Source organism: Corvus brachyrhynchos, unplaced genomic scaffold, assembly GCF_000691975.1.
Source record: "Corvus brachyrhynchos isolate BGI_N302 unplaced genomic scaffold, ASM69197v1 scaffold112, whole genome shotgun sequence".
NCBI lineage: Eukaryota > Metazoa > Chordata > Aves > Passeriformes > Corvidae > Corvus > Corvus brachyrhynchos.
This window is the reverse complement of record NW_008236765.1, coordinates 74,223-95,796: the sequence shown is the minus strand read 5'-3', so window position 1 is coordinate 95,796 and position 21,574 is coordinate 74,223. Positions and strand designations below refer to the sequence as shown.

Genomic DNA, 21,574 nt, shown 5'->3' with positions numbered 1-21,574 from the left:
TAGACTTTCCCAGCGATGACTGAAGGTTTCCAATTCCAGCCTCTGCTGCTCCCTTGCCTCACCTTCCCAGACACACATTAACATACCTGGTGACACTTACGTTGCCAGATGACCAGCACTTGATGTTGGTAAGTCAAAAGACAACACACGATATTCATCATCTTGCAGCTCTCTCTCAAAAGGTGACAGGAACCAGTTTATTACTGAGTGCAGAGCTGCTTTCAGCAGAGAACCCTTAAGCCTCCAGAACAGGAGGAATCCGCTGGGTGACTCTACTGAGCCACAGCCCTCATACACCATTTAGACATCAGACTGATGCCACAGCAAGGAAAACCAAGCAGAAAAGACCCAACCTTTGAGTTGGAACTGTGGCCAATACAGTAGAACACAACTTCAGTAAGAACTGTCACTTTTCAAGAAAGTCAATTTTATTTACTTTAAAGATCCTGTGTTTATAAGGTCAACATTTCATCTCATTGTAATTCAACAAGTCAGAATTCAGTAGCCAGAGCCCATGGCAAACAGTGCTAACAATCTTCACATTTGGCCCAAGACACGTTACAATAAGGAAATGAAGCTTGTGCTTTAACAAGATCCGAGAGTCTCTCTCGCAAATGCTGGAACCCCCTGTTCCACTTGCCGAGCAGTCACCTGACCTTGGATGCCCTGAGTAAGGGACACAGGTGGTTTACTTCTCAGTTACATGTTTCACAATCACGAGGAACAAACCAGAAAGAACATGTCACACAAGAGCATTAAGTACAAGCGGACATCAAAATATTAGGGAGGCACATTTGTCAAGCTTGCCCCAGAAAGCCCTCAGCTAGAAATTAAATATGTCCAAGTCTGTCCAACAGCTTTCTCCTTTTCTTAGATGTCTTGCGACACCTCTTTTCAAGACATTACAAAGATTCAGTGGGGAACACAAACCAGCTTTTAAAAGATAAATATTAACATTTAAAGATTTATTGTATCTGATTTGTTTACTAAGTGCAATTCACAGTTAACACATAACTAACAATACCTTCCTTGAAACCAAGCCAGTATTGACTCATTTAAATGCCAGTTACAAGTCCATAGGAAAAAAGGCCATTGAAAAATGGATGATTTTTTCCCAGTGCCACAGCTACCAGTTCACCATGTCTCAAACAGGCTGGTTTTTCAGTCACAACTGAATTTCTGGGGATTTTTCCTCCCCTTAACAGAAGCAGCTCCGTTTTTTTTTTCATTATGTCAAGAATGAGAGCTTGGATTTCAAGTAACAAAAATAAAGCACGTGATACAATACAGTGAGGACATTGGTTACAATCTAAAGCTATATTATAACCATCCCAAAACCAGCAACAGTCAAATGCATTTCCAAGATCTCAGGTGAGGAAAGCAATAAAATAATCTCTGGACACAAGGGCATGAATAGTTGGCAGGAGACTGAGTACCTGATGGTCCCCATTTTAAATGGAGTGTAAACTATTCCTCTTTGTTTTGCATGTGAATTCAGGCTCACCCATAAGTCAAAGCAACCTCTGGAATGAAGATGCCAGGGAAAACCCTTCCAAACAGCACCTATAGAGCAAACCCTTCTTCACTTAAATGGCTTTCACATGGCACTGAACTACTGAACATGAACAAGGTGACAGAAAGCAAACTTGTCCTGAGTGAGCGGAACACCACCACAAACTAGGAACACAGTCCTAGACCAAGCAGAATGATTTCAGGTCTAGGGACAGGAAGCAGCCGAGGGCACAGAGGGATTTTTACCAAAGGCTTTGCAGAACACAACAGCGTTACCCTGTCCACCCTTCACCACGTGGAGCACTCGTGAGTGCTATGCAGCCCTAGCGGAGCACCTCCAAGAACAAGATCAAAGTGAAAGAAAACACAGATACTAACTTAGGTTGACCCCAGTTGATTTATTTTAAGGCACATTACCTGAGTTTTTGAACTTCCGTAAGAACAGTCTGAATGAGTCATACTAAGGCACCTTCACCACACAAGAACTCGCAGCAAAACCTAAGTGGCTTCAGAAGTGACTGATGCTCCTTTTACCATTCAACTACCACACAGGCTTTACTTTGTCAAAGGTACCAAAATCAATACTAAAGTGCTGATCCACCGAATGTTAAAACTGCTGCTTAAGTTGCAGGATGATGCAGTTTCCCACTCACAATGCCCACATAACACATTATTTTTACTTCCCTTCAAGGTAAACATAGTCAAAGCTGAACTGAAAAGCAATAATGAATGCCCACCCTCCCCATGTACAGAAAACATAAAATGTTGGGGTTTGACTCAACTTGTACCAAAACTGTGCATTAAATGCGTAGAAGCTTACTGTCTTCACTTGGCTGGAGAACTGAACTACAGAAACTGTGTGAGTCAGAAGCAGACTACAAGGAAGTAACAAAATTTGGCCTTAGCAAGGAATTCTCCTTCAGCAAAAGCACTTGTGGTTCTGCCCAGGTGACGCCCATTGCACTGGCCCAGCAGAACCACACCCTACACAGTCTGTCCCAAGGCTCCACAGGCACAAGGAGATGGATGCACAGGTGGTTTTAATTGGAGGTAATGAACACACTAACACATCCCTTCAACCCATGTGCTCTCAGGAGGCAGCCAAGCCCTTTGCCATTCTTTGATCACTGAACTGCTGTGCACACTTTAGCAGATACATACACCTATATGTATGTATGCATACAGCTATGAGGTAATCATGTCACAGATGGAACTTGCCTTGCTGAGAAATGAAAGGAACAGAACCAAACGGATCTTCAGGAGGACTTGTCTGTGGAGCAGCATGTGGCTCCACACTCTTATCTGAAGATGCTCTCCTGTCCACCAGCCTGTCTGTAAAAAACAAAATGAAACAGAACAAAAAATAACGTAAAGTAAAATAAAATAAAAATGGCAGGACTTACACCTATGCAAAGCTATGCACTGTACAGGGTGAGAGAGGAATATATTCTCTGGCAGGGGGTTCTGACAAAGAAAGGGTAGTAAGAAGCACAGCTCTGGCCTGCACAGTTGGTCTGGGCAGCTCCTTCCTACTGCACAGACTGGCAAGGAGACAGGCAGAGTGCCTGGGAGGTTCTGCACCCACACCTGTCCCTGCTGGAGCATCAGGGTGATCCTGAGCCTAACAACAGTCTTTGTGCAATGCTATGAAAGCCGGGCTGGGGGCTTTTTCCCTGTGAAAAAGCAGACTCACTTTGTTGGCTCCCAGTTCTGCCCAGATGATTAAGTGGTTACAGGAGCTGTTTAGGAAACCTACTTCTTCATAATGCTGTCAGAAATGCTGCATCAGATGTCACTTCTGGCCCATCCCTAACTGATGATCAAAGCAACACCAACAACAGAGAAACAACAAGAGCCAGGAGCTCCAATCTGTCACTCCATGTCACAGCTCTCCACAAAGGTGCTCAGTTCAGAAATCCATCCAATTGCACATGACCTTTTACTGAAACCAGCATCATTCTACTAGGAAAACACTCACCAAGTATAAGCAATGTATTCTGTCCTAGGAATTGGATTCCCTTTTACAAGAGAAGTGATTAATCACCCCAGCAGAACCCATCACTGCACACACCATTAAGCCCCTCAACACAGGCAATCTGATGGTAATGCCAGCCTGAGGAATTGTGACATCTTCATCCTCTAACAAACGCTGTGTATATTCACTTAGGTGTTACTGTCATAAACGTGTAAGCTTTAAAAATATTTGCCAGATTCAGAACCATCATTAATTTATGTATAAAGCATCAGTCCAACAATACAAACTAGGCTCCTGAAAAGAGGAAGAAAGGATTCATGTTTTGAACACTACTCAGCTCCACAAACTTACACACCACTGCATGTGAATTATCAAGTACAGGACAGCAGTTGGCTTTAGTAACAGAAAAATAGAACCACTGATCAAATCTACATCTGCAATTCTCTTTTCTCTAGATGGCAAAAAAGTTACTTAGTACTCAACAGCCTTTTTCCCTCATAAGAGATAACCTACAACTAAAGAGAACTCAGCCTTCAACCTTAATACATATCTAAGGAAATTCCAGTATTACGCAGTTAAAGACAATTTTATAGGTACAAGATTTAATTTTACAATAAATCTCCTGATCTCTCATTATTCCAGCCAAGTCTGAGAAAGTACCAGTGGACAACATGAACTATAATTATTTCTGCTTTGACTGCAGCAAAGGCATTAGCACTGCCAGGTATGCTCATATGATCTTTGGCACAAGACCCTCAGTATCAAAAATCCAAGTTAAAAGGTCTCTGAAGGCTGTGACGTGTGCATCTACATGCACACACAGACACAAACCACCAGTGCTCCCCCTCCTCTGAGGGGCACCGAGCCCCAGGAGCTCAGAGCAGCTGTAAGGCAGCCCACCCATACAGACAAGGCTGCCATCTAGTGTGCTGCTGGCAAGGGAGTAACTCGGGGTTATTTCTGCATTTTCTCTGTGTGAGTGACTAAAATCCCTAATGCTGGTTAGAACTGAGCAGAGCTGCACCATTGAGTTTAGTTTACTTTTCAGATACAGCCTATCAAGTGTGTTACCACATCCAGCTCTCCTGCGCACTGAATTACCTTGAAGACCTGAGCCCAAAACGTGCCTTGGTTATAATCTTCTTTGGTACTTGCATTTGGACAAAACTTGTGGCTTAACCAAATCAATCTCCCCAAACTTACACAAGTACTGCCAGCAGTCCAGCAGTTATGGATTCTGGAAGTGGACAGTGTTGAGCTCACCTCTGGTTCAAACTAACCTGCTCCAGATTCACGAGTGCATTATTTCAAAAGACTTAGGGCCACATTTGGAAGGAGCATGCTTACAGATGTTCAATTCTACTACTGAATCAAATCCTTAACTTGGATTTGGAAGGAACGCTTAATTTCAGCTAGCACATTAGCCATTCTTCCCAGCTAGAGGTGAGACATTTGACTGTAAAATGTGTGCAGGCTACATTCCCATCTCAGAAACAGGAGTCTGATTCGATCCACACAGGATACAAGGGAAAACTATCATCCAGAGTTTCGCAAACAAACCCACCCAGTCACTTTCCTAAAGGATTAACAGGTAACGTGCACGTCCAATAAGAAAAATACTCAACTGTAGGCAAAGGTAGTTTTTTTAAGTTACTTGAAATTCAACTTTACTGTACTTTTAATTGCAAGAAACTTGCTGATAGACAGCCAAGCATACACAATCTGTTTTTTAATATTGTCACATCTTCCAAGTCCCACTAATAAATCTGATCTCAACAAAACCAGTTATAGGAAGAGTAACTAACAAGCAGGTGTTCAGCAATTAAGAACACAAAGTAATTCCAAGTAAAAACCATGGAAATAACTGACTTCACGAGGAAAAAGTTTATTCAACTATTGCCATATCAGTACAATAAAGCAGCCCTTACATATAGCCACTCAAAAAGGACAGTACAAAACATTAACATAATGTAATAGATCACTTTTCTTTCAGGCATCTTCAAAGGACATATCAGACCCATAGAATCTTCTGCTCTGGTGTGCAAGAAAAAAGCTGGAAAGGAATAAAGCAAGCAGGCAAAATTCTCTTCCCATCTGACAACATATCTCTGCTGTTGAGAGCCTCTTGTCAGTGAAGGTGACACAAGCAGTGTGGAAGAGCTAAGGTATTACCATTTCTGCAGTAATTGAGCCAGTAACTACCAGTTTCAGACAGTGAGTTCCTAGTGCACACATTTTCAAAAAGGAGAAGGAAAGGAAGACAGGCCCAACTGTGCCCTCAAATGCTCAGAAAGAATGTTGTGTACACAGCCTGCACGGTCCTTGGACAAGCAGGACATGTTGGAACTGCTGAGCAACCACAGAGCCCTCATTTACTGGGAAGCAAAGTAAGCCTTCAAGCGTCCCTTACTTGATCTTAGCAGGTCAAATTCTCTGTCCAGCAGTTCCTCCTCTGTCAACTTGGAAAAATTGTCCTCTCCAAACGGATTCCAACCTGACATATCAGGTGGGTTACTGATGTTCTGCTTTGGGTAACTGGCAATCGCTTCAGCATCAGGAATACCTGACCTGTAGAGTCAGTTCAAGGAAGCAAATAAAGAGAAACATGACAGGATTGGGGATCAGGGTCAAAATCTGAGACATGCTTCATGATACCAAGTCCTACACCCAAGCAGCACACGTGCATTAAGAGCTCATCCCAAAAAATCGGAAGGCCAATTTAAGGGAAGCCTAGTAGGAAGCTATATAAATATATATCCTGGTTTCTAACATCAGTGAAGCTGGACAAATCTGTAGGGTTTTTTTAAATCAGAAAGGAAGGGGTTTTTTTTATTACATACACTGTTGTTCGGCAGAATTCATGAGAAAGCCATCATTTATTACCATTTATTAAGCAAAGGCAGGTCCAAGGGCCACTGCTGAGGGACCGCATCTCTTCTGAGGTGTACATCATGTTAAATACTCAGGTCACACCTCTGAGCACAGGCGTTAGCAGCCCTAGGACATCAATGCCAACTACAAAGCTGCTCTTAATAGGGTGTTTGAAACTGCTTTCAGATGCAGATAACCTCATTCAACATAGGCTATTGACCATCCCAAGCAAAGTGGTTAGCAGTCAGCTCCTGGAGTCTTGTCCATGAACAAGAAATACTGGAAGACAGATAGAAATTGTACCAGGCTCATCTGTTAACAAACTGTCTAACTTTGCTCCCAAAATATCCTTTACCACTGAACACCCACTGTCCAACTGCTCTAAGTAATCTCTTACTATCAAAGCAAGTAATTTCTGAGGAAAGGATTTGGCAGTGCTAACCACAATTAGTAATGCAAGCCACGAGTAATCCCCAGGCTCACCTGAGCCACAATTCTTACCTGTTTGTAGGGTAGGGAAGATCTGCCACTGTTCCACCATGCACTGGGAGTGACCTGGGGTAGGAGATTAAGGCCGGTGCAAAGTCTTGTGGAGAAGTGATATATTCAGGGGACTGCACCTGCTGTGCCCGCTGCTGAGCCAGCATCTGCTGCTGCAGGAGAGCCTGCTGGTACTGCTGCACCTGGGGAAACTGGGGCTGTGTTACCAGAACACACGGGCTGCCTTAATCTCTTCTGCTAAGTAACAGCGCTGCTCTTGCAGCCAAACACACCCACCACCGCCACCCTCCAGAACACACGGGCGCAGAGAAACCGCTCCAACAGGTCAGTGAGACTGGTTTTCTTTTCCAGTGTATTGCCACTTAGATTTTTGTAATTATTGCAACTCAGCTATATGCTACTGCAGCACTGCTAATTGTGTTTTCACCATGCTCTATTCTTAAATCTTAATACAAGATTTCAGGACAGTTTCTCCTCAATTTTTAAAAAATGGACTCTGGCAGTTAACTCTCTTGCTTTTCAAGTAAGAATTGGACGTCACTGTCTTCTGTCACTTTGTAATATAACATGTATTTGTTGCTGTGGCCAGTACTGGAAACTTTAACCAAGCATATTTCAAATAAGCACAGACCTTCTTAAGAAACTCAGGATAGATCCCATCCTATTATTAATACACAAGTGCACCTCCAGACAAGCTTTCATAACCTAGTTTGGGTTAACTTCCCACCAACTAAATACCATTTTAGATGCCCAACTGCACACTATTTACCATGCCCAGAGCTCAGTACAATTAGCCAGGCACTTCTCTTCCTGCATCTACACAAGAGATTTACAAGCACAGGCTATATTTTAAGACTGTACCATCTCTGTGACATACCATGGCAGGATACTGTGACTGGGCAGGTTGCTGCTGGTACACAGACTGCAGCAACAGCTGCTGCTGGACCATCTGCTGGTGCACTGCTTGGTGATACTGGAAAGACAAAAAACAGCTTTAAAAAGTCACGATGCCCCCTCAGAAATAAGCAGATATTTTAATTAATGCTTCTTCTGACTATCACATCTATGACTTCACAGCATTTTTCAATTAAGATATCACATAATCAAGAACCAGCTTGCAATTGAGTCACCGCATTTTAATCACTCTGTTTGGAAGCTTTTTCCTTCCCCCACTCCCCAGCCAATTCTTAACAACAACAACAAAAAAATCAGACTACATATTCAGCACTGGTGCACATACAACCATCTACTGCAAGCACAACATCATCACCCATAATCACTCCTAACGTTTATCCCAAGCTCCTTTACACAAGGATAAAGCCTTTATTTAAGTCACACAGTGATGATGCAAAGCAAGATGGAATTCAGAGTCACACTGCAAGAACAACACAGCTCAAGGCAAGCAACTTTCTAGGACAAACATTACAGGGCCTGTGAAGGGACAAACCAATACTAAGAAGGGACAGAAGCTCTTTCAGCTGGAAAAGTACAGGCAGCAACGGCAGAAGTGTGGAACTGGCACATGATTCCAAGCGTTATAACCACCCACAATACGTCTCAGACACTTGTCTAACAGATCTGACTGTACCTGCTGGATATAAGCATCCTGCATGGCAGGCTGGTGCTGTTGGTGCTGCAAGTGGTGCAGCTGCTGCAGTCTCCAGTCTCCCTGCTGCAGCTGCTGGAGCACCCTGTGCTGCTGTGGGGTGGTCCCTTGGGACTGTGAGATGTCTTGGCCGTTCCCTGGGCGCGTGGTTCCTGTGACAGACAACACTACTGACATCCAGACCCCTCAGCTTCAGCCAGAGCTCTCCCTGGCAGTTTGACACCTCAAGCTGACACTGTCTGTGAACTTCTTTTCCCAGTCTGACAACCAGGACACCTGGCAGACACCACATTTACTTCTTTAAAAGTAATTCCAGGCCTGAAAATGAACCATTTCTACCTGCAAGATGCTGGAAGCTTCCTCTGGTCTCATGACAGCAAGCTGGGTTCCAGAGTTCTGCTTTACTAACACTTAAGTTACACACTGCAGGATCTCAAACCCTTACCTCAGAGCATAGAGCTTTTGTATGCATCCAACACAGACGTATTTTGCATTTTTTTCCCCTAAGGAAAGTATTAGCTCACTCATCAAACTCCCTTAAACAGAACACCTGATTAATTTTGCCATTCAATTGCTTTTGCAATCTTTTAAGAAACAGTTACTACCATAAATGTCTTTCTTGCACAACGTGGTTTATATTCCTGAAACGCCCAGGAATGATCTGTTCCTTGTCCTAACAGAAAAAGCTTTTCAAGTTGGATGTTATGTGGATCCCACCTAGTAAAAAGTACTTACACCTGGGACACAAACTTTCCCAGTGGCCTTTTGCTACTTCTCCAATACCATCCCTGAAGCTACTCTTCTGCAGCAGACACATAACAGCATGAAGTGCAATCAGAAAGTGTTCTAGGTATGAATGTCAACTATTTAAGTGAATATTTAGCAGAGCCATAACTCCTTCTGTATGAGAAAAAGAACAAGAATTTTTCGAAAACCCATTTAACTTGACTGAGTCTCCCCTAATTCCTCCTGCACTCGCAGTGCCATGTGGGATGAATCTGTCAGTCACGAGAAAAGTGACTTGCTTCCAGCCTACGAATACCACCAACATATTGGTGCTACCCTCATGACTTCTTGAGGCACAGGAGAATATTTTTCCTACTACAAAAAACCCAGTCTGATACAGAAGGGCTCTGTACTTTTTGTGAATTATTTGCAAGTCAAAACAAGCATGATCTTCTGTCTGCAGTGGGCAAGTTAATTCAAAAACCAGTGTTAAGCATAATGATTAAACACCTTCACTTCTCAATCTGCATTTAGTTTTTGTGGCACCTCAAATTTACACTTCACACATTGAAAGTCTTTCAGAAACGATGAAGATTTGGTTTTTGGTATATAAAAAAATAAGACAGATTAAAACTGAATTTTAACTGTTATCCCTAGTAGAGCAAGAAGAAGAATAAAGGCACAGTTCCTTCTTGGTTTGTTTTGGTCCATCCTTAGACTTTAAGTTACCTTTTTGCCCACGACTACCGAATTCCCCAGGAACTTGTACTTTGACAGGAGTTGCTGAGCTCTGGATCGCCAGAACACTGGAAGGGGCAGTGCTTGAATTGGCCTTTGGTCTTTGTCGTGGTGCAATTGAGGTTTCTGTTGGTCCAACAGCATCTGTTATTCTGAAAGGGCAATTTTTCCCATATAAGATACTTGATGAAAAGACAACTATTTCTACTTCAAATTACACATGGTACATCTCTCAATAGCTCAGTTATGTCTTAATCATGTGCTACTCTACTTCTGCACTGCACGTAAACATCTTAAAATTTGCTTCCTAAAACTCCAGTCCTGTGCATGAGTCCACAACCCTGTAATGAGAAACATGACTACTGTTCATATGTACAAGAAACACAAGAAAGGAAAACCTTACGTGCTAGGTCAAATTATTTCTACTTATACTAATTTCTTACGGTTTTGTTTCTATTTTTTGCAAACGGCGCTGATAATGACAGCTGAATATAAAAATATCCGAGTCACACGTGCTGGTAGGTTCAAACCCAAACAACCTTGATTAACAAGGAATGAAAGGGTAAAGGATTTATCCAGCACCAGCCTAAAGTGCATACACAGTCTATCATAGGAGAAATCAGAAGCATGAATAAGAAGTTCCAAGGTTTTGGGTTTGTTTTTACTAACAAGGACAAAAAAGTTAATATTTTTCCATAAAAAACTGAATTTGTCAAAAACAACTAACAAAACCCATTTACCTACAAAATATCAGGCTCTCGGTTTCGCTCCCGAGATTCTCAATATAATGAAAAAAGCAAAGGAGTGGAATCCAAACAGACTTGAAGCTCTTAGAAATGCAGTTTATCTAATGACTTCTTTTACTGAGGTAATATTTCATTTATTAACGAGAGTATGAAGATGGGTTTTAAACAAACATGTGTCTTAGTAACACTAGGAGAAAGAAAATGTAAAGTCAGATCCTCTGCTCACCTTGCTTTTATTTGGCTTTTTCTAGCAGCTGCCTCACTAGCTGTCATGGGTTCAGGAAGAGTTGAAGGGACAGGAGAATTCTTGGGAAAAATAAATATGAATAAATTAAAAAACCAAAATCCTGAAAGAAAAAAATTCATTACATATTGAAGAGGAATACTTGGATTCAAGACCTCCACGTTACAAGGCTTCATGCAGAACTCACAGCTGTAGATGGAAACGGTTTTATCTTAACAGTACCTCTATATCCTCTCAATCTGTTGCAGAAGTAAAGCAGAACCTGACTGGTCTGACTGTTTTGCCAACTACTTCACTTCATTTTCACTACCAGCTATCAACAATAAAATAGAACATGTTCTGCAAGCACTTTTGTGCGAGTGCACAGAGACTTACTTCAGCCTCAAGCTCCAGAACGAAAGCAAAGCCAATCTTGGGAGGAAACCGTTCTTAGCACACTTGGCTCTTCAACCAGAAGACAAATTTCAGAAAACCATGCAGCACCAAAGCTTCTACAGGGTTTTATCTTACCCCCACCTCAATCACATTCCTGAATGACTTCCACACCATCTAGATTATGTTTTACAAGTAATACGGCAGCTGGGGACAAAGAAGGAAACCCATCGTCTCTAATGACAAATGCACGTAAGGAACGCAAATCTGAATCTGGTCACAAATGATAGAGACAGTTAACTATCAAGTATTTCAAGACTTCCTCGTTTATTTTAGTTTGTGGTTCCAAAAGGCAATGCTCAAATTTAGGGAGCACCTCCCTCTGCAGTGATAAAGGAAAAAAGGAATTCAAAGCGATCTCAGAAAGTTCACTTGTCTGCCTCTGAAGACAGAGCACTACAACTGATACCTGTTGCAAACTCAATTTCAGATGGATTTTTCCTGATACTTGCCTTGAGAACCACTTTATAATACTCAACATTAGCTAAGTGTCCCCAAATTCCATGGCACAGTAATTACACCTGTGAAGCAAGTGATCTTGCAGACCAAGCTCAGACCCCCATGGAAAGCAAGGGTAAGAACGCAGGCTGACCCAAGTACTGCTGTGTTTGCTCTCCAGCTCACTGGAGCCTCCCAGCAGACTAACAAAATTGCTAAGGACGATTAAGAAAAGGGTTTATCGAGAGCAAACAACACACGCTCTTGACACTCCATTTACAACGTTAAGCCTTCTACTGTCAACAAGGTTAACAACTGCATATTTCATATTGATTGTATTAAGAGACTGCTAATGGCTAAATCCTAAGCCAGGTATCGGTGCAGCATCAATGCAGTTCATGAAACTATGCCCTCAAAATTAAGAGCACATTTTGCTTACGGAGAACTCATACTGCGTGTACACAACATCAGCTTGACGTGGTCTCTGCTGTGTTTTACATTTAGGAACCAGGCATATGACAGAACTGACCTGATCTGTCAGCTAATCTGATAGACTTGTCAATGCTACCTATATAACACACTGAAAATATTGAAGGAATTCAAGAGCACTTACATTAATATTCGACACTGGACAATCCTTTTTGGCAATTTTAAAGGCAAAGTAAGACACTTGAAAGATATCAGGTCTCTGCTCTTGATCTGGTTCAAGCATATATCCTGCAAAAATTGATAAAGACATATCACTGCTAGATCTCAGAAAGCCTGTTGAGACAGCATGCTACCAGCAAGGAGAACTTCAGCAGTTCCACCAAATCAGCTTACCATCAGTCATTTCCACTGTTATCTTGGGTTCGGGGGATTTTTAATACTTTTTGTCAAGTCAAATGGTTTACAGGGTCAAAACCAATTGTAGAACATGTATGCTGCTTGATATCCTGACACTCAGCTGTGCAAAAGGGAGCTAAACTGAAGTAGGAATTAGTAACTGCAGAGAGAAACAGCACAAAACCAACTCACAGTACTAACATTTCCCAGGGTTAATACAAAATTCACTGTAGCTAAAAGGAGATTGACAGATCTTACTGCATCATGCTAAGGTTTATCACTTTTTGTCTGTAGGTTTCATTGACTATGAACAATCTTGCATATAAAAAAATACAGTATCATGAATAAAAGGACTTCTCCCTGACAAGACACACAATTCCTGATACTCCCTCTCAAACATTTGCTTCCCGAATTAAAATGTTTGGTGTTTTTCCAAGAAATCAAAGTTACTGTATATTGTCTCCAACATAACAGAGTATACGTAATCAGGCAATCTTGCCTAGATAATCAGAGAACCTAAATACACAATAAAATATGCTTTCTAAAAAAATCCTAAGCCTCTAAAAATGCTCTGCTATGAAGTAATGAACAACCTATCAAAATATAACTTCTCACTTTTGACAAGCAAAGCGAACGACATTTGCACAACTGCTCAGTAGTACAGCCAACCTTACACATCATTTTAAAAGAAATCCTCAATAGGTTGAAAAAATAGTTTTAGACAGATTCTAGAATTTTACACAAAACCATTAGTACATGTTCTGTACAGTTCACTGCAAGTTTAATTTTTAAGAGATTTTACAAAATAACGGATTCCAACACTCAGTTGCAGCACCATGACATGGAAGCAGAAGACTCACTGAAGTGACTCCCGCCACTTGACTCTGAAATGTTAAATTCACGGACTGGATCATGTCCAGCTTGTTCCTCCCCAGCCTCTGCCTTGTAAAAGAGCAGAGAGAAAGGCCACAGTTCCTGAAATACCTTTTATGACCAACTGCAGCTTTTTATGGCTTCCACTCCAAACAGAAAGAAGGGAAGTTTACATAAGGACATTCTGCCCCACCCACATATATTCCATGTCAGTATTGCTCATCTTGGCACAGCAGTTCACTGAATTAAAAAAATCTGCATTCAGACATAGGAGAAAAGATTAAAACCCATACTCTTCTAAAAAAAAAAAAAAGTAACACTGTGACAGAGAAAAGTACTTAAGTCATTTGAAAATTTGTCTCATTTTGTCAGTACTGGCAGAAGGCAAGTGCTTGCCATCACAACTGCTGTTTCTCAGTTATGAACGTGCACTCAAAAAAGTGTTTTGGATTCGGCATTGCCTATTACATAAAAGTATCAAATACTTGGTCAACACATCCATAACTTAAAGTTCTAAGAGCTCCTACTCGAACCTTTTGAATTTTTCATATTCTGTCCATCTCACTCTTTCAAGTGAGCCTACTTTAAGTGGAAAACAAAGACAATACTGATGGTTACTGTAAATATTAGCTCCCACATCTCTGTGCCTGGGTAATGCATGATTCACAAGCCTCAGAGCTGCTTCTTGTTCAAAAATCTCTCTTCGTACACTTTGCCAGAATGTATGCCAAACTTTTGCCAGAGTTCATGTCCAACACTTGGGGTTGCACAAAATTTTCCTGATTTTTGTTCCAGTATAAATCATGGAACTACTATAAAATTATCCCCAGTGCAATTAATCTTAGCACATTGACGTTGCTATGCTAAAGCTGCGCTTCAAATTCATCTAAGCACAACTGTCCAACTTGCACAGAAAATACCGTCAATGGTCTGACATTCCACAGAAAAAACACACTTAAGAGCAAAAAGGAAGTATGAATAAAAAAAGCTAAATAATAAATACAAGCACTCTTTGCATTCCCCCTATTCCTTTGGGGTTTATGGACACCTAAGGGAAAAAAAAAATCATCCTTGAGTCCCAGAGAAACCAAAAGGTTCCTTGAGCTTCAGCAACGCTCTTGGGGAGTTGAGAGGCACAGCTGAACGCGGCAGGTCTTTACACTGATGGTGCTCAGCAGCACTTGCTGTGCTTTTCTGGCTTTATGAGATGAAAGAGTTGCTGCAGTGCCTGTGTACTTACTTATCAAGCAGTGAACGCTGTGGGAGTATCGCGAGCCGTCTGGGATAGTAAAGCTTCCATCGCAAATGGCAACCTGACTTTCTCCAAAGGGAAGTGAAAAGAAGCAGAGCTTATACAGCAAGCAGCCCAGTGCCTGTGAAAGACAAACACAGGCCCTGTGAGGGGATGAGGGCAAGCCCCTTGCCACAACACGGCAGCACCAACAAGACGCTCCACCCTGGCTACAGCGGCTGTTCACACTCTGTGTAGGAGCTGCACTTCGGAACACAGCTGATGCAATGAGCTGATGGATCAAAAGCAGCTCTAGCAACACTTGCTCTTCCACAGATTCCTGTAGCAAACCAAGTACAAACCAGAGCATACCAGGAGCTGCATTCTCAGTGTCCTATCACCCAGAGATATCACAACTCTTTGCACTAAATTACGTATTTGTTTTCTTCTCTGCACATCAACTAATAAAAAGCACCTTTCTTGACCATGCTGCCAATAGGTTTCCATGAGAAATCACTAGGGACTATCAACCAGAAACTAGAGCCAACAAAAGAAGAGAAGTTCTAAATCACATTCCCCTTCCTTTAAATTAAAAGAAAAAAAAAAAATCAAATGTGGGATTTATTATATTTACAAAAAAATCTAACTACCCAAGCTATCTCTACTGTTGTGTTCTACAGCTGCCCAATGTATTTCATTTTCCAATAATTAATTTTTCAGTCAGTCAATGGCAGTTTTAATTCCCCCTCCTTAACCAGTCCCATATATCATCCTACCTGGTTTTTTTCTTACCCAGATATCTGCCTTGGTAGTAATTGGCTTTCCTCCATACAGATTGATCATCTCAGGAGCTCTGTATGAAAGTGTTGTGTACCTAGCAATATAAAATAGAGAGGACATAGTTGAAAACCTTGCCTCAGAACTGAGAGGATGTTTTCCCCATCTGCCATGCACACACCAAACACACAAGTTTCAGACATGTGCCTGGAATTGTCTTGCACGATCCAAGTCATTACTGCATTTGCAGCAGCACAAATAGTACCTGAAGCAGCAATATTAACTATCATACTCAAGAATAAGTCTTCAGTCAGCTAATATTTGCTTTTAGTGTTATTTCCCCAAAAGCATGGACTTTTGCCAGAGTGACTGTGCCAGTCATTTCGGAGGAGTAACTGCAGGGTCCTACAAGGGCTCTCCCTGTCTCACACTGAAACATACCAAATGCAGATTTCGTAACACTAACATCTCAAAACAACTGTTAAACTGGTACTTCAAATACTTCAGAGGTGGAAAAAACCTGTATCACTTCATGACTTGAAAACAAGCAGCCTGTATGTAACCCTCTGCAGTAGTTAGCCCAGAAGAGCAAAACCAAGGTAATACATGTTTTCAAGAGTGTGTCTAAGAAAAGTTGAAATACTTTTCTGATCAGTCTTAGGAAAATGAACATGGACCATACTCTGTAAATGAGACTACATAAATCCATTGCAATGCTTATTTACATCAGTTGTTATCTCAGCAAGTATTTGCTTAGCAGTATTGAAATTAAAAAAATTTCAAAGCACAAATTAAAAGCATCCAACCCCTACACTGGCCAGGAGCCAGACATATATTTTTGAACAACTGAATTTCAGAACAGCATGCTTTTTTCCAACAGTTTTATTTTTAAGAATCTCACCTTTGAAAAACAATCTGTGAGTAAATGGAGGAAATGTTATCAAATACCTCCAGTCTTTTACTAAATTTACGCCAAAATTAATTCAAGATCAGCCATTAATTTCAATTCATCGGTGATACATGCACACCGCACTATAATACATGGAGCTTCCTGGCAGCACAGTCATTGCTTATGACAGGTCACCTAAAAGTAAACTTACTTTTTAATTTCTTCTTCAACCATATTAACACCATCTCTTTGAGGGTTCAGGTATTTGTTAGTGGCACTGCCAAAATCACAGAGAACGTAGTTCCCATTATCATTTAACAATAGATTCTCCACCTTGAAAGGAAATCAACACACAAAAAGCAGGTTAATATAATAGCATTCATTTCCAGGTAAAGTGTTATTACATATTCTCACACACAAGCAGGAAGTTTTCAGCAAAATCAACTGCTAAACTTAGTTTTAGCAATAAATGATGTCCTATGGTTAACGTCTGTTTATAGCTCCACCAACACCAAGCTCCCAAGTAGAAGTCTGTCTTAGGGAAACCTCTCCTTTATCCTCAACCCTTTTCAAGCAGATCACTGATTTTAGCCTGGATTTTCTTACGGTGAAGTTCATACCTTCAGATCCCGGTGAACTATAGGTGTTTTGCACTGATGCAACCTGGCAACAGCTTCACAGGTGTCACAAAATATTCTCAATACTTCTGACTCGGTGAAGCCTGTCTGCAGACGCTGGTTCATCTGGTTCACAACTTGCCCAGCTAAGGAAAGAAGAGACATTTCTTTCAAGTAATTCCTATCAAGTACAGAAGTAAAAGCTTACTTATATGCAATAAATCCATAAATATGATGTAAGGAAGTTTTCCACAGTTACTGTATTTGAACAAAACAAACCTGGTTTTCCAACTCCACACTCTTGTATCACCCTAAACAGAAAAATTATTGGCTCAAATGAAAACAATCCAGTCCCTGTGGCTGAAACATGTTTGAAACCAACTGCTGCACACACAAAAAAGCATCCATCACACCAATACGTCACCTCAAAACTGTCTCTTGCATTGGGATCCATAACCCAAACTCTGTCAGCCGACTGAGCTCATTAATTCACTCTCTAGACACCCTCTCTGTCTTTCTGGAAGACAAAGGAGGAAGAAAGGGGAGGCAGGGAAGGGGGCAAAAAAAGCCCTGAACTTCCTCCAAGGAAGAAGACCTCCCTTTCCCTTTTCATAGGTGTCTTTTAAGATTGGGAATCTGTACTTCCCTGTTTCTTGCAGTAATTTTACCAGACAACACTAAGCTCTTCCTACCACAATGCTCACTGCACACAGAAATGACGAAGGACTCTTGCAGAGATGCAGCAGGGCCTTGGTGGGCATTCTGTCAAACAAGGATGCTTGGAACACAGAAAGCCCAACACTGTCAAGTGATCTGACAGCTGTTGTCCATGGGGCTATTTACCAGGATCATTAGGGAAAAAGTACTACTAACAGCGAGTCAGAACTGAGCTCCCACAAAGGTACAGAAATTCACCCATACAAGCAGAGTAAAAGGCCAAAAATGTGGCCATTAGTTTTCAACTTCTCCTTATTCCATTCCCCAAAATGTACATTAAGGTTGTTTTTGGCTCCTTATGGTACAGACTGCACAACCTGTAATGCTTACTGCTTCTACTGCAAATATAACCCACATCCACCCCAGCTCAAAGTATTCTTTGAGCAGTACAGACCACAGGATGGCTTCTTGCTAGGCTCAAAGTATTTGCTTTGTAGTTGCAGCACTGGTTCCACTATCACCACTTACTTGGGTTAACCACCACCTCATACTATGAGGCCAGCACCCAGTCTCCCTAGATTTTAGATAAACCTCACTTCAACTTAAACACACTGGCAAGTTTATTCCACACATATGGGACGTGGGGGAAAAAAACCCCAAACCAGACAGTCCCTGACTTAGATATTGTTTGAAACAAAGTTACAATGTAAAGCAGGAACACAGGGCGAATATCTTGTTGGACAGCACTATCAACCCTAACTTTAATATGCCCATTTGTAGCAAATCACCTGTCAGGTAAAGCTTCTTCAATGCTGTCATCTAAAACAAAAACAGCAGAGGGAGAAAAGTGGTGAAAATTTGCCCATTTTTCCCATCAAGTTATGTTCCACATACATGTTGCTTAGCTCCACCAGCAGAACAGCACAACTGCACTCCATACGTAGAGAATTAATTTCCCTGTTTATAACCATACTTAATTACACAGCTTTGTGAAACTCACGTTTTGCCCAGTGCCTAAGTAGCAATGCCAACAGAAAAGTGAAACGAACTACCTGGATTCCAGCTGTAACACATACGTGTTAACCTCTTCTATTAAGAGAACAGTTTTAAGTAAAATCACAGGTGACAGTACAAGCATTTTCCTCTGGAAACCTAGGAGGTGACTCTTACCTCGACAGTACTCCATGAGGATGAGCACCTCCCAAACGTTATCACTTAGCAAGTTGACAGCACAGTCCAAATAGCTCACAATGTTCTTGTGCCCAGATAACTCTTTCTGAAAAAGAAAACGTGTATTACGTTTCAGTACCGAGAAAATTAAAAGAGATTTTCAGTTGCCACTGCAGCACTGCAATAAATTCCTTTTGCTTGGGAACCAGACGTACTAACCAAACTGACTGTGGTATCAAAAACATATTTGAATAATTCCTTCAGAAGTTATTCACGTATCAACCCTAAAGCCAGCATCAGTTCCTGGAAGTACCGGCAGAAAAACAGGACCACAGGATCAAAAGCAAGAGCTGTCTAGAAACACTGGAGAGGCATTTGATGTGTGTACGCTACCACCTGACACATTGTCCAGTTCCAAATAATGGCCTTCTTACCATAATGGTGATTTCTCTCTTGCAGACGTTGAGGTCTGGCACGTTATTCACGCACATTCGCTTCAGTGCGCAGCGGGTCCCGCTGGGGGTGCGTACCAGAAACACGGTTGAGAAGCCACCTGGAGAACATAAGTACAAAAAGGAGAAGCTACTTGAGTTTGTTGGTATTCCTCTAGTCAACATCACTACATACTAAGGATGAGCAACAAAGACTATGTCAGCCATCGAGTGACAAGTAACAACCACTTGAGAAGTTAAATATTTGTTACCTCAACCCATTTCTCTTAAACCAGCTATTCATGACAAAACCATTGAAGTCTTACTATTTTCTTACAACATTACACGAAAGCATTAGAAAAGCATTTTCACATTCAAACGAACGCATAAAGCACAGAACGACTATGTATTGAGATATCAACCCTGAAGTACTTTCAGGGTCATTCAAAAACCTGAATCAAGTGAAGGTACATTAATTCGCTAAACCCACATCCTAATATATAAAAAGTAAAATTTTAGGAAAAAGTCTTGAGAGATACTGAAGAGGTCACGTGACTGTTCAGGTTAGCCTTAATAGCCTCCCTGGAGCCCCAGAGAGCACAAGCAATCAGCCCTAATGAAGTGTTCTTATTTAAACCACACTGAACGTGCAAAGTAGAATTAAGCAATTTCCCACAACCAGTCCCACCAGGAACATTCTTAGTCCAACAGTGCCATGAACTGGGAACCACATAGTCGAGCCCACTTTCCAGTATGAGGGGTTTTTTCTCTCTTCACTGGTAGGGAAGAATCAAGGAAGCAAGGAAATACACACACAAGTGAAACAACCCACACAGAAAGTAATTCTCAATTCTCGGGAAACCAAAGTGAAAACCAACACTCCGCTGTTTTATCTGCCTCCTGTTAGTCCTGCCTGCTGCTCAAGAAGGCCACACTGGCATCACCTCAAGGCTCACATGCACAGCTTTCCCACAGTTATAGGAAATCCACCTCACAGGAGAGCTCATGTAAATCCCTGCTTTCCTTAAGTGATTGCTCTCTGATCGAAAGCCAGCTGGCACCACGGGAACTTTGTACTAGGGCAGGAGCATCAGGACAGAAATACGTAAATTAAAATAATTAACTATGCAGATAATCAGGCAGCCAATTGAAATGCACACATTTCATGGTACCCAGCAGCATCTGCAAGTCATGTTTATGAAGTATAATGTACCTCATTTGATGCAAGTCTCATGTGCTTGAGGAAACAAGCACATAATCATTGCCACTCAAGAAGCCAAGTTTTATTAAAGAATTTCTCTTGAAGATTAAATATTTATTATTTTTTAACTTAATTCTCATTCAGTCAAATGACATGCCAGGCTGTCAAAGCAGAATTACTGCCAAGTTTAATTCAACAGCCTCACCCTAGTTTACACAGGGCCTTCTCAAAAAATTCACAGGACACTCACTCTTAACAGCTTGAGGTCTAATGCTGAACTCCAGCTGGGACTGAAGTGATCCAAGAGGGCCCCCGAACACCAGCCTGGGGAATTCTGCCAGAGTGATGTGCAGACCTTCGTTAGCAGAAGAGTTTTTATACTATCCTCACAATAAAACTATTTGGTTTTTAAGCACCAATATTTGACCAAAACCACAAAGCAGTAGTCAGGTAAAGCACAAGAGTCATGATAAGAAGATAATAATCACTTCTTGACTTTTTAACCAGTTTTGTAGCCTTGAAATTCTCTCTGACTAGCAGGAAGACAAAACAGAACTCCAGATATCAAGTTTCCCTGACAACTGTTCTGATGTAACCTGAGCAGACACGACTGGGTAAAAAGCCATCAGTGGAAAGTAGCGAAAAGCCCCTAAATCCTCAGCCAAGTGCTATTCTTGCCATTAGGTGGCGATATCAGCCAGAAGTTGAACCCTAGGGACTGTAAAAGCAGACCTGATCCTGGTTTTGGCAAGAAGCAGATCCCTGATCTTGAATGGTTTTCCATCAGTAAATACCACCGCTGTAAAACCCTTTCCTCCAAGAGTCAAGTGGCACAACCCTGAGCAAGACCCGACCAGGTGAACTGTCCTGATAACAGCCCACGGGTTTTCTCACTGCTCCCCTTCCTGTTCTCTCCCTCATCGCACCGGGCTGTGTGGGGCTCAGTTGCTGACTGGCACTAAAACACAAAAAGGAGCTTCATCTCTTTCGGTCTTTTATTTCCACCAAAGTCACTCGAAGTTTAACTTCTCAGAAGTTACACAGGACAGCCACACTGCACTTTTCCCTGGAATGCTTAGTAAGAAGCCTTTCAACAGCATTTGCAGCTATATAA

At 41.6% G+C, this 21,574-nt stretch overlaps 1 protein-coding gene across 4 annotated transcripts in view; it reads right to left on the bottom strand.

Annotated features, from left to right (window-relative positions):
- BMP2K (BMP2 inducible kinase) overlaps positions 1–19,460 on the bottom strand; it is a 31,368-nt gene extending 11,908 nt beyond the window's left edge. The window contains exons 1-14 of one of the 4 annotated variants that reach the window (XM_017727330.1): positions 19,263–19,460; positions 18,829–18,934; positions 17,005–17,147; positions 16,596–16,717; positions 15,511–15,592; positions 14,728–14,860; positions 12,403–12,506; positions 10,902–10,981; positions 9,921–10,081; positions 8,448–8,617; positions 7,737–7,832; positions 6,860–7,056; positions 5,898–6,055; positions 2,731–2,844 (exon numbers count right to left, since the gene is read on the bottom strand). In XM_017727330.1, coding sequence (XP_017582819.1) covers positions 2,731–2,844; positions 5,898–6,055; positions 6,860–7,056; positions 7,737–7,832; positions 8,448–8,617; positions 9,921–10,081; positions 10,902–10,981; positions 12,403–12,506; positions 14,728–14,860; positions 15,511–15,592; positions 16,596–16,717; positions 17,005–17,147; positions 18,829–18,934; positions 19,263–19,445 — 1,849 coding nt within the window. In that variant the 5' untranslated portion in view covers positions 19,446–19,460. The remainder of the gene's footprint in view (positions 1–2,730; positions 2,845–5,897; positions 6,056–6,859; positions 7,057–7,736; positions 7,833–8,447; positions 8,618–9,920; positions 10,082–10,901; positions 10,982–12,402; positions 12,507–14,727; positions 14,861–15,510; positions 15,593–16,595; positions 16,718–17,004; positions 17,148–18,828; positions 18,935–19,262) is intronic. The other 3 variants (XM_017727331.1, XM_008644858.2, XM_017727332.1) reach the window with 3 other exon arrangements.
- Between the last annotated feature and the right edge of the window lie 2,114 nt (positions 19,461–21,574).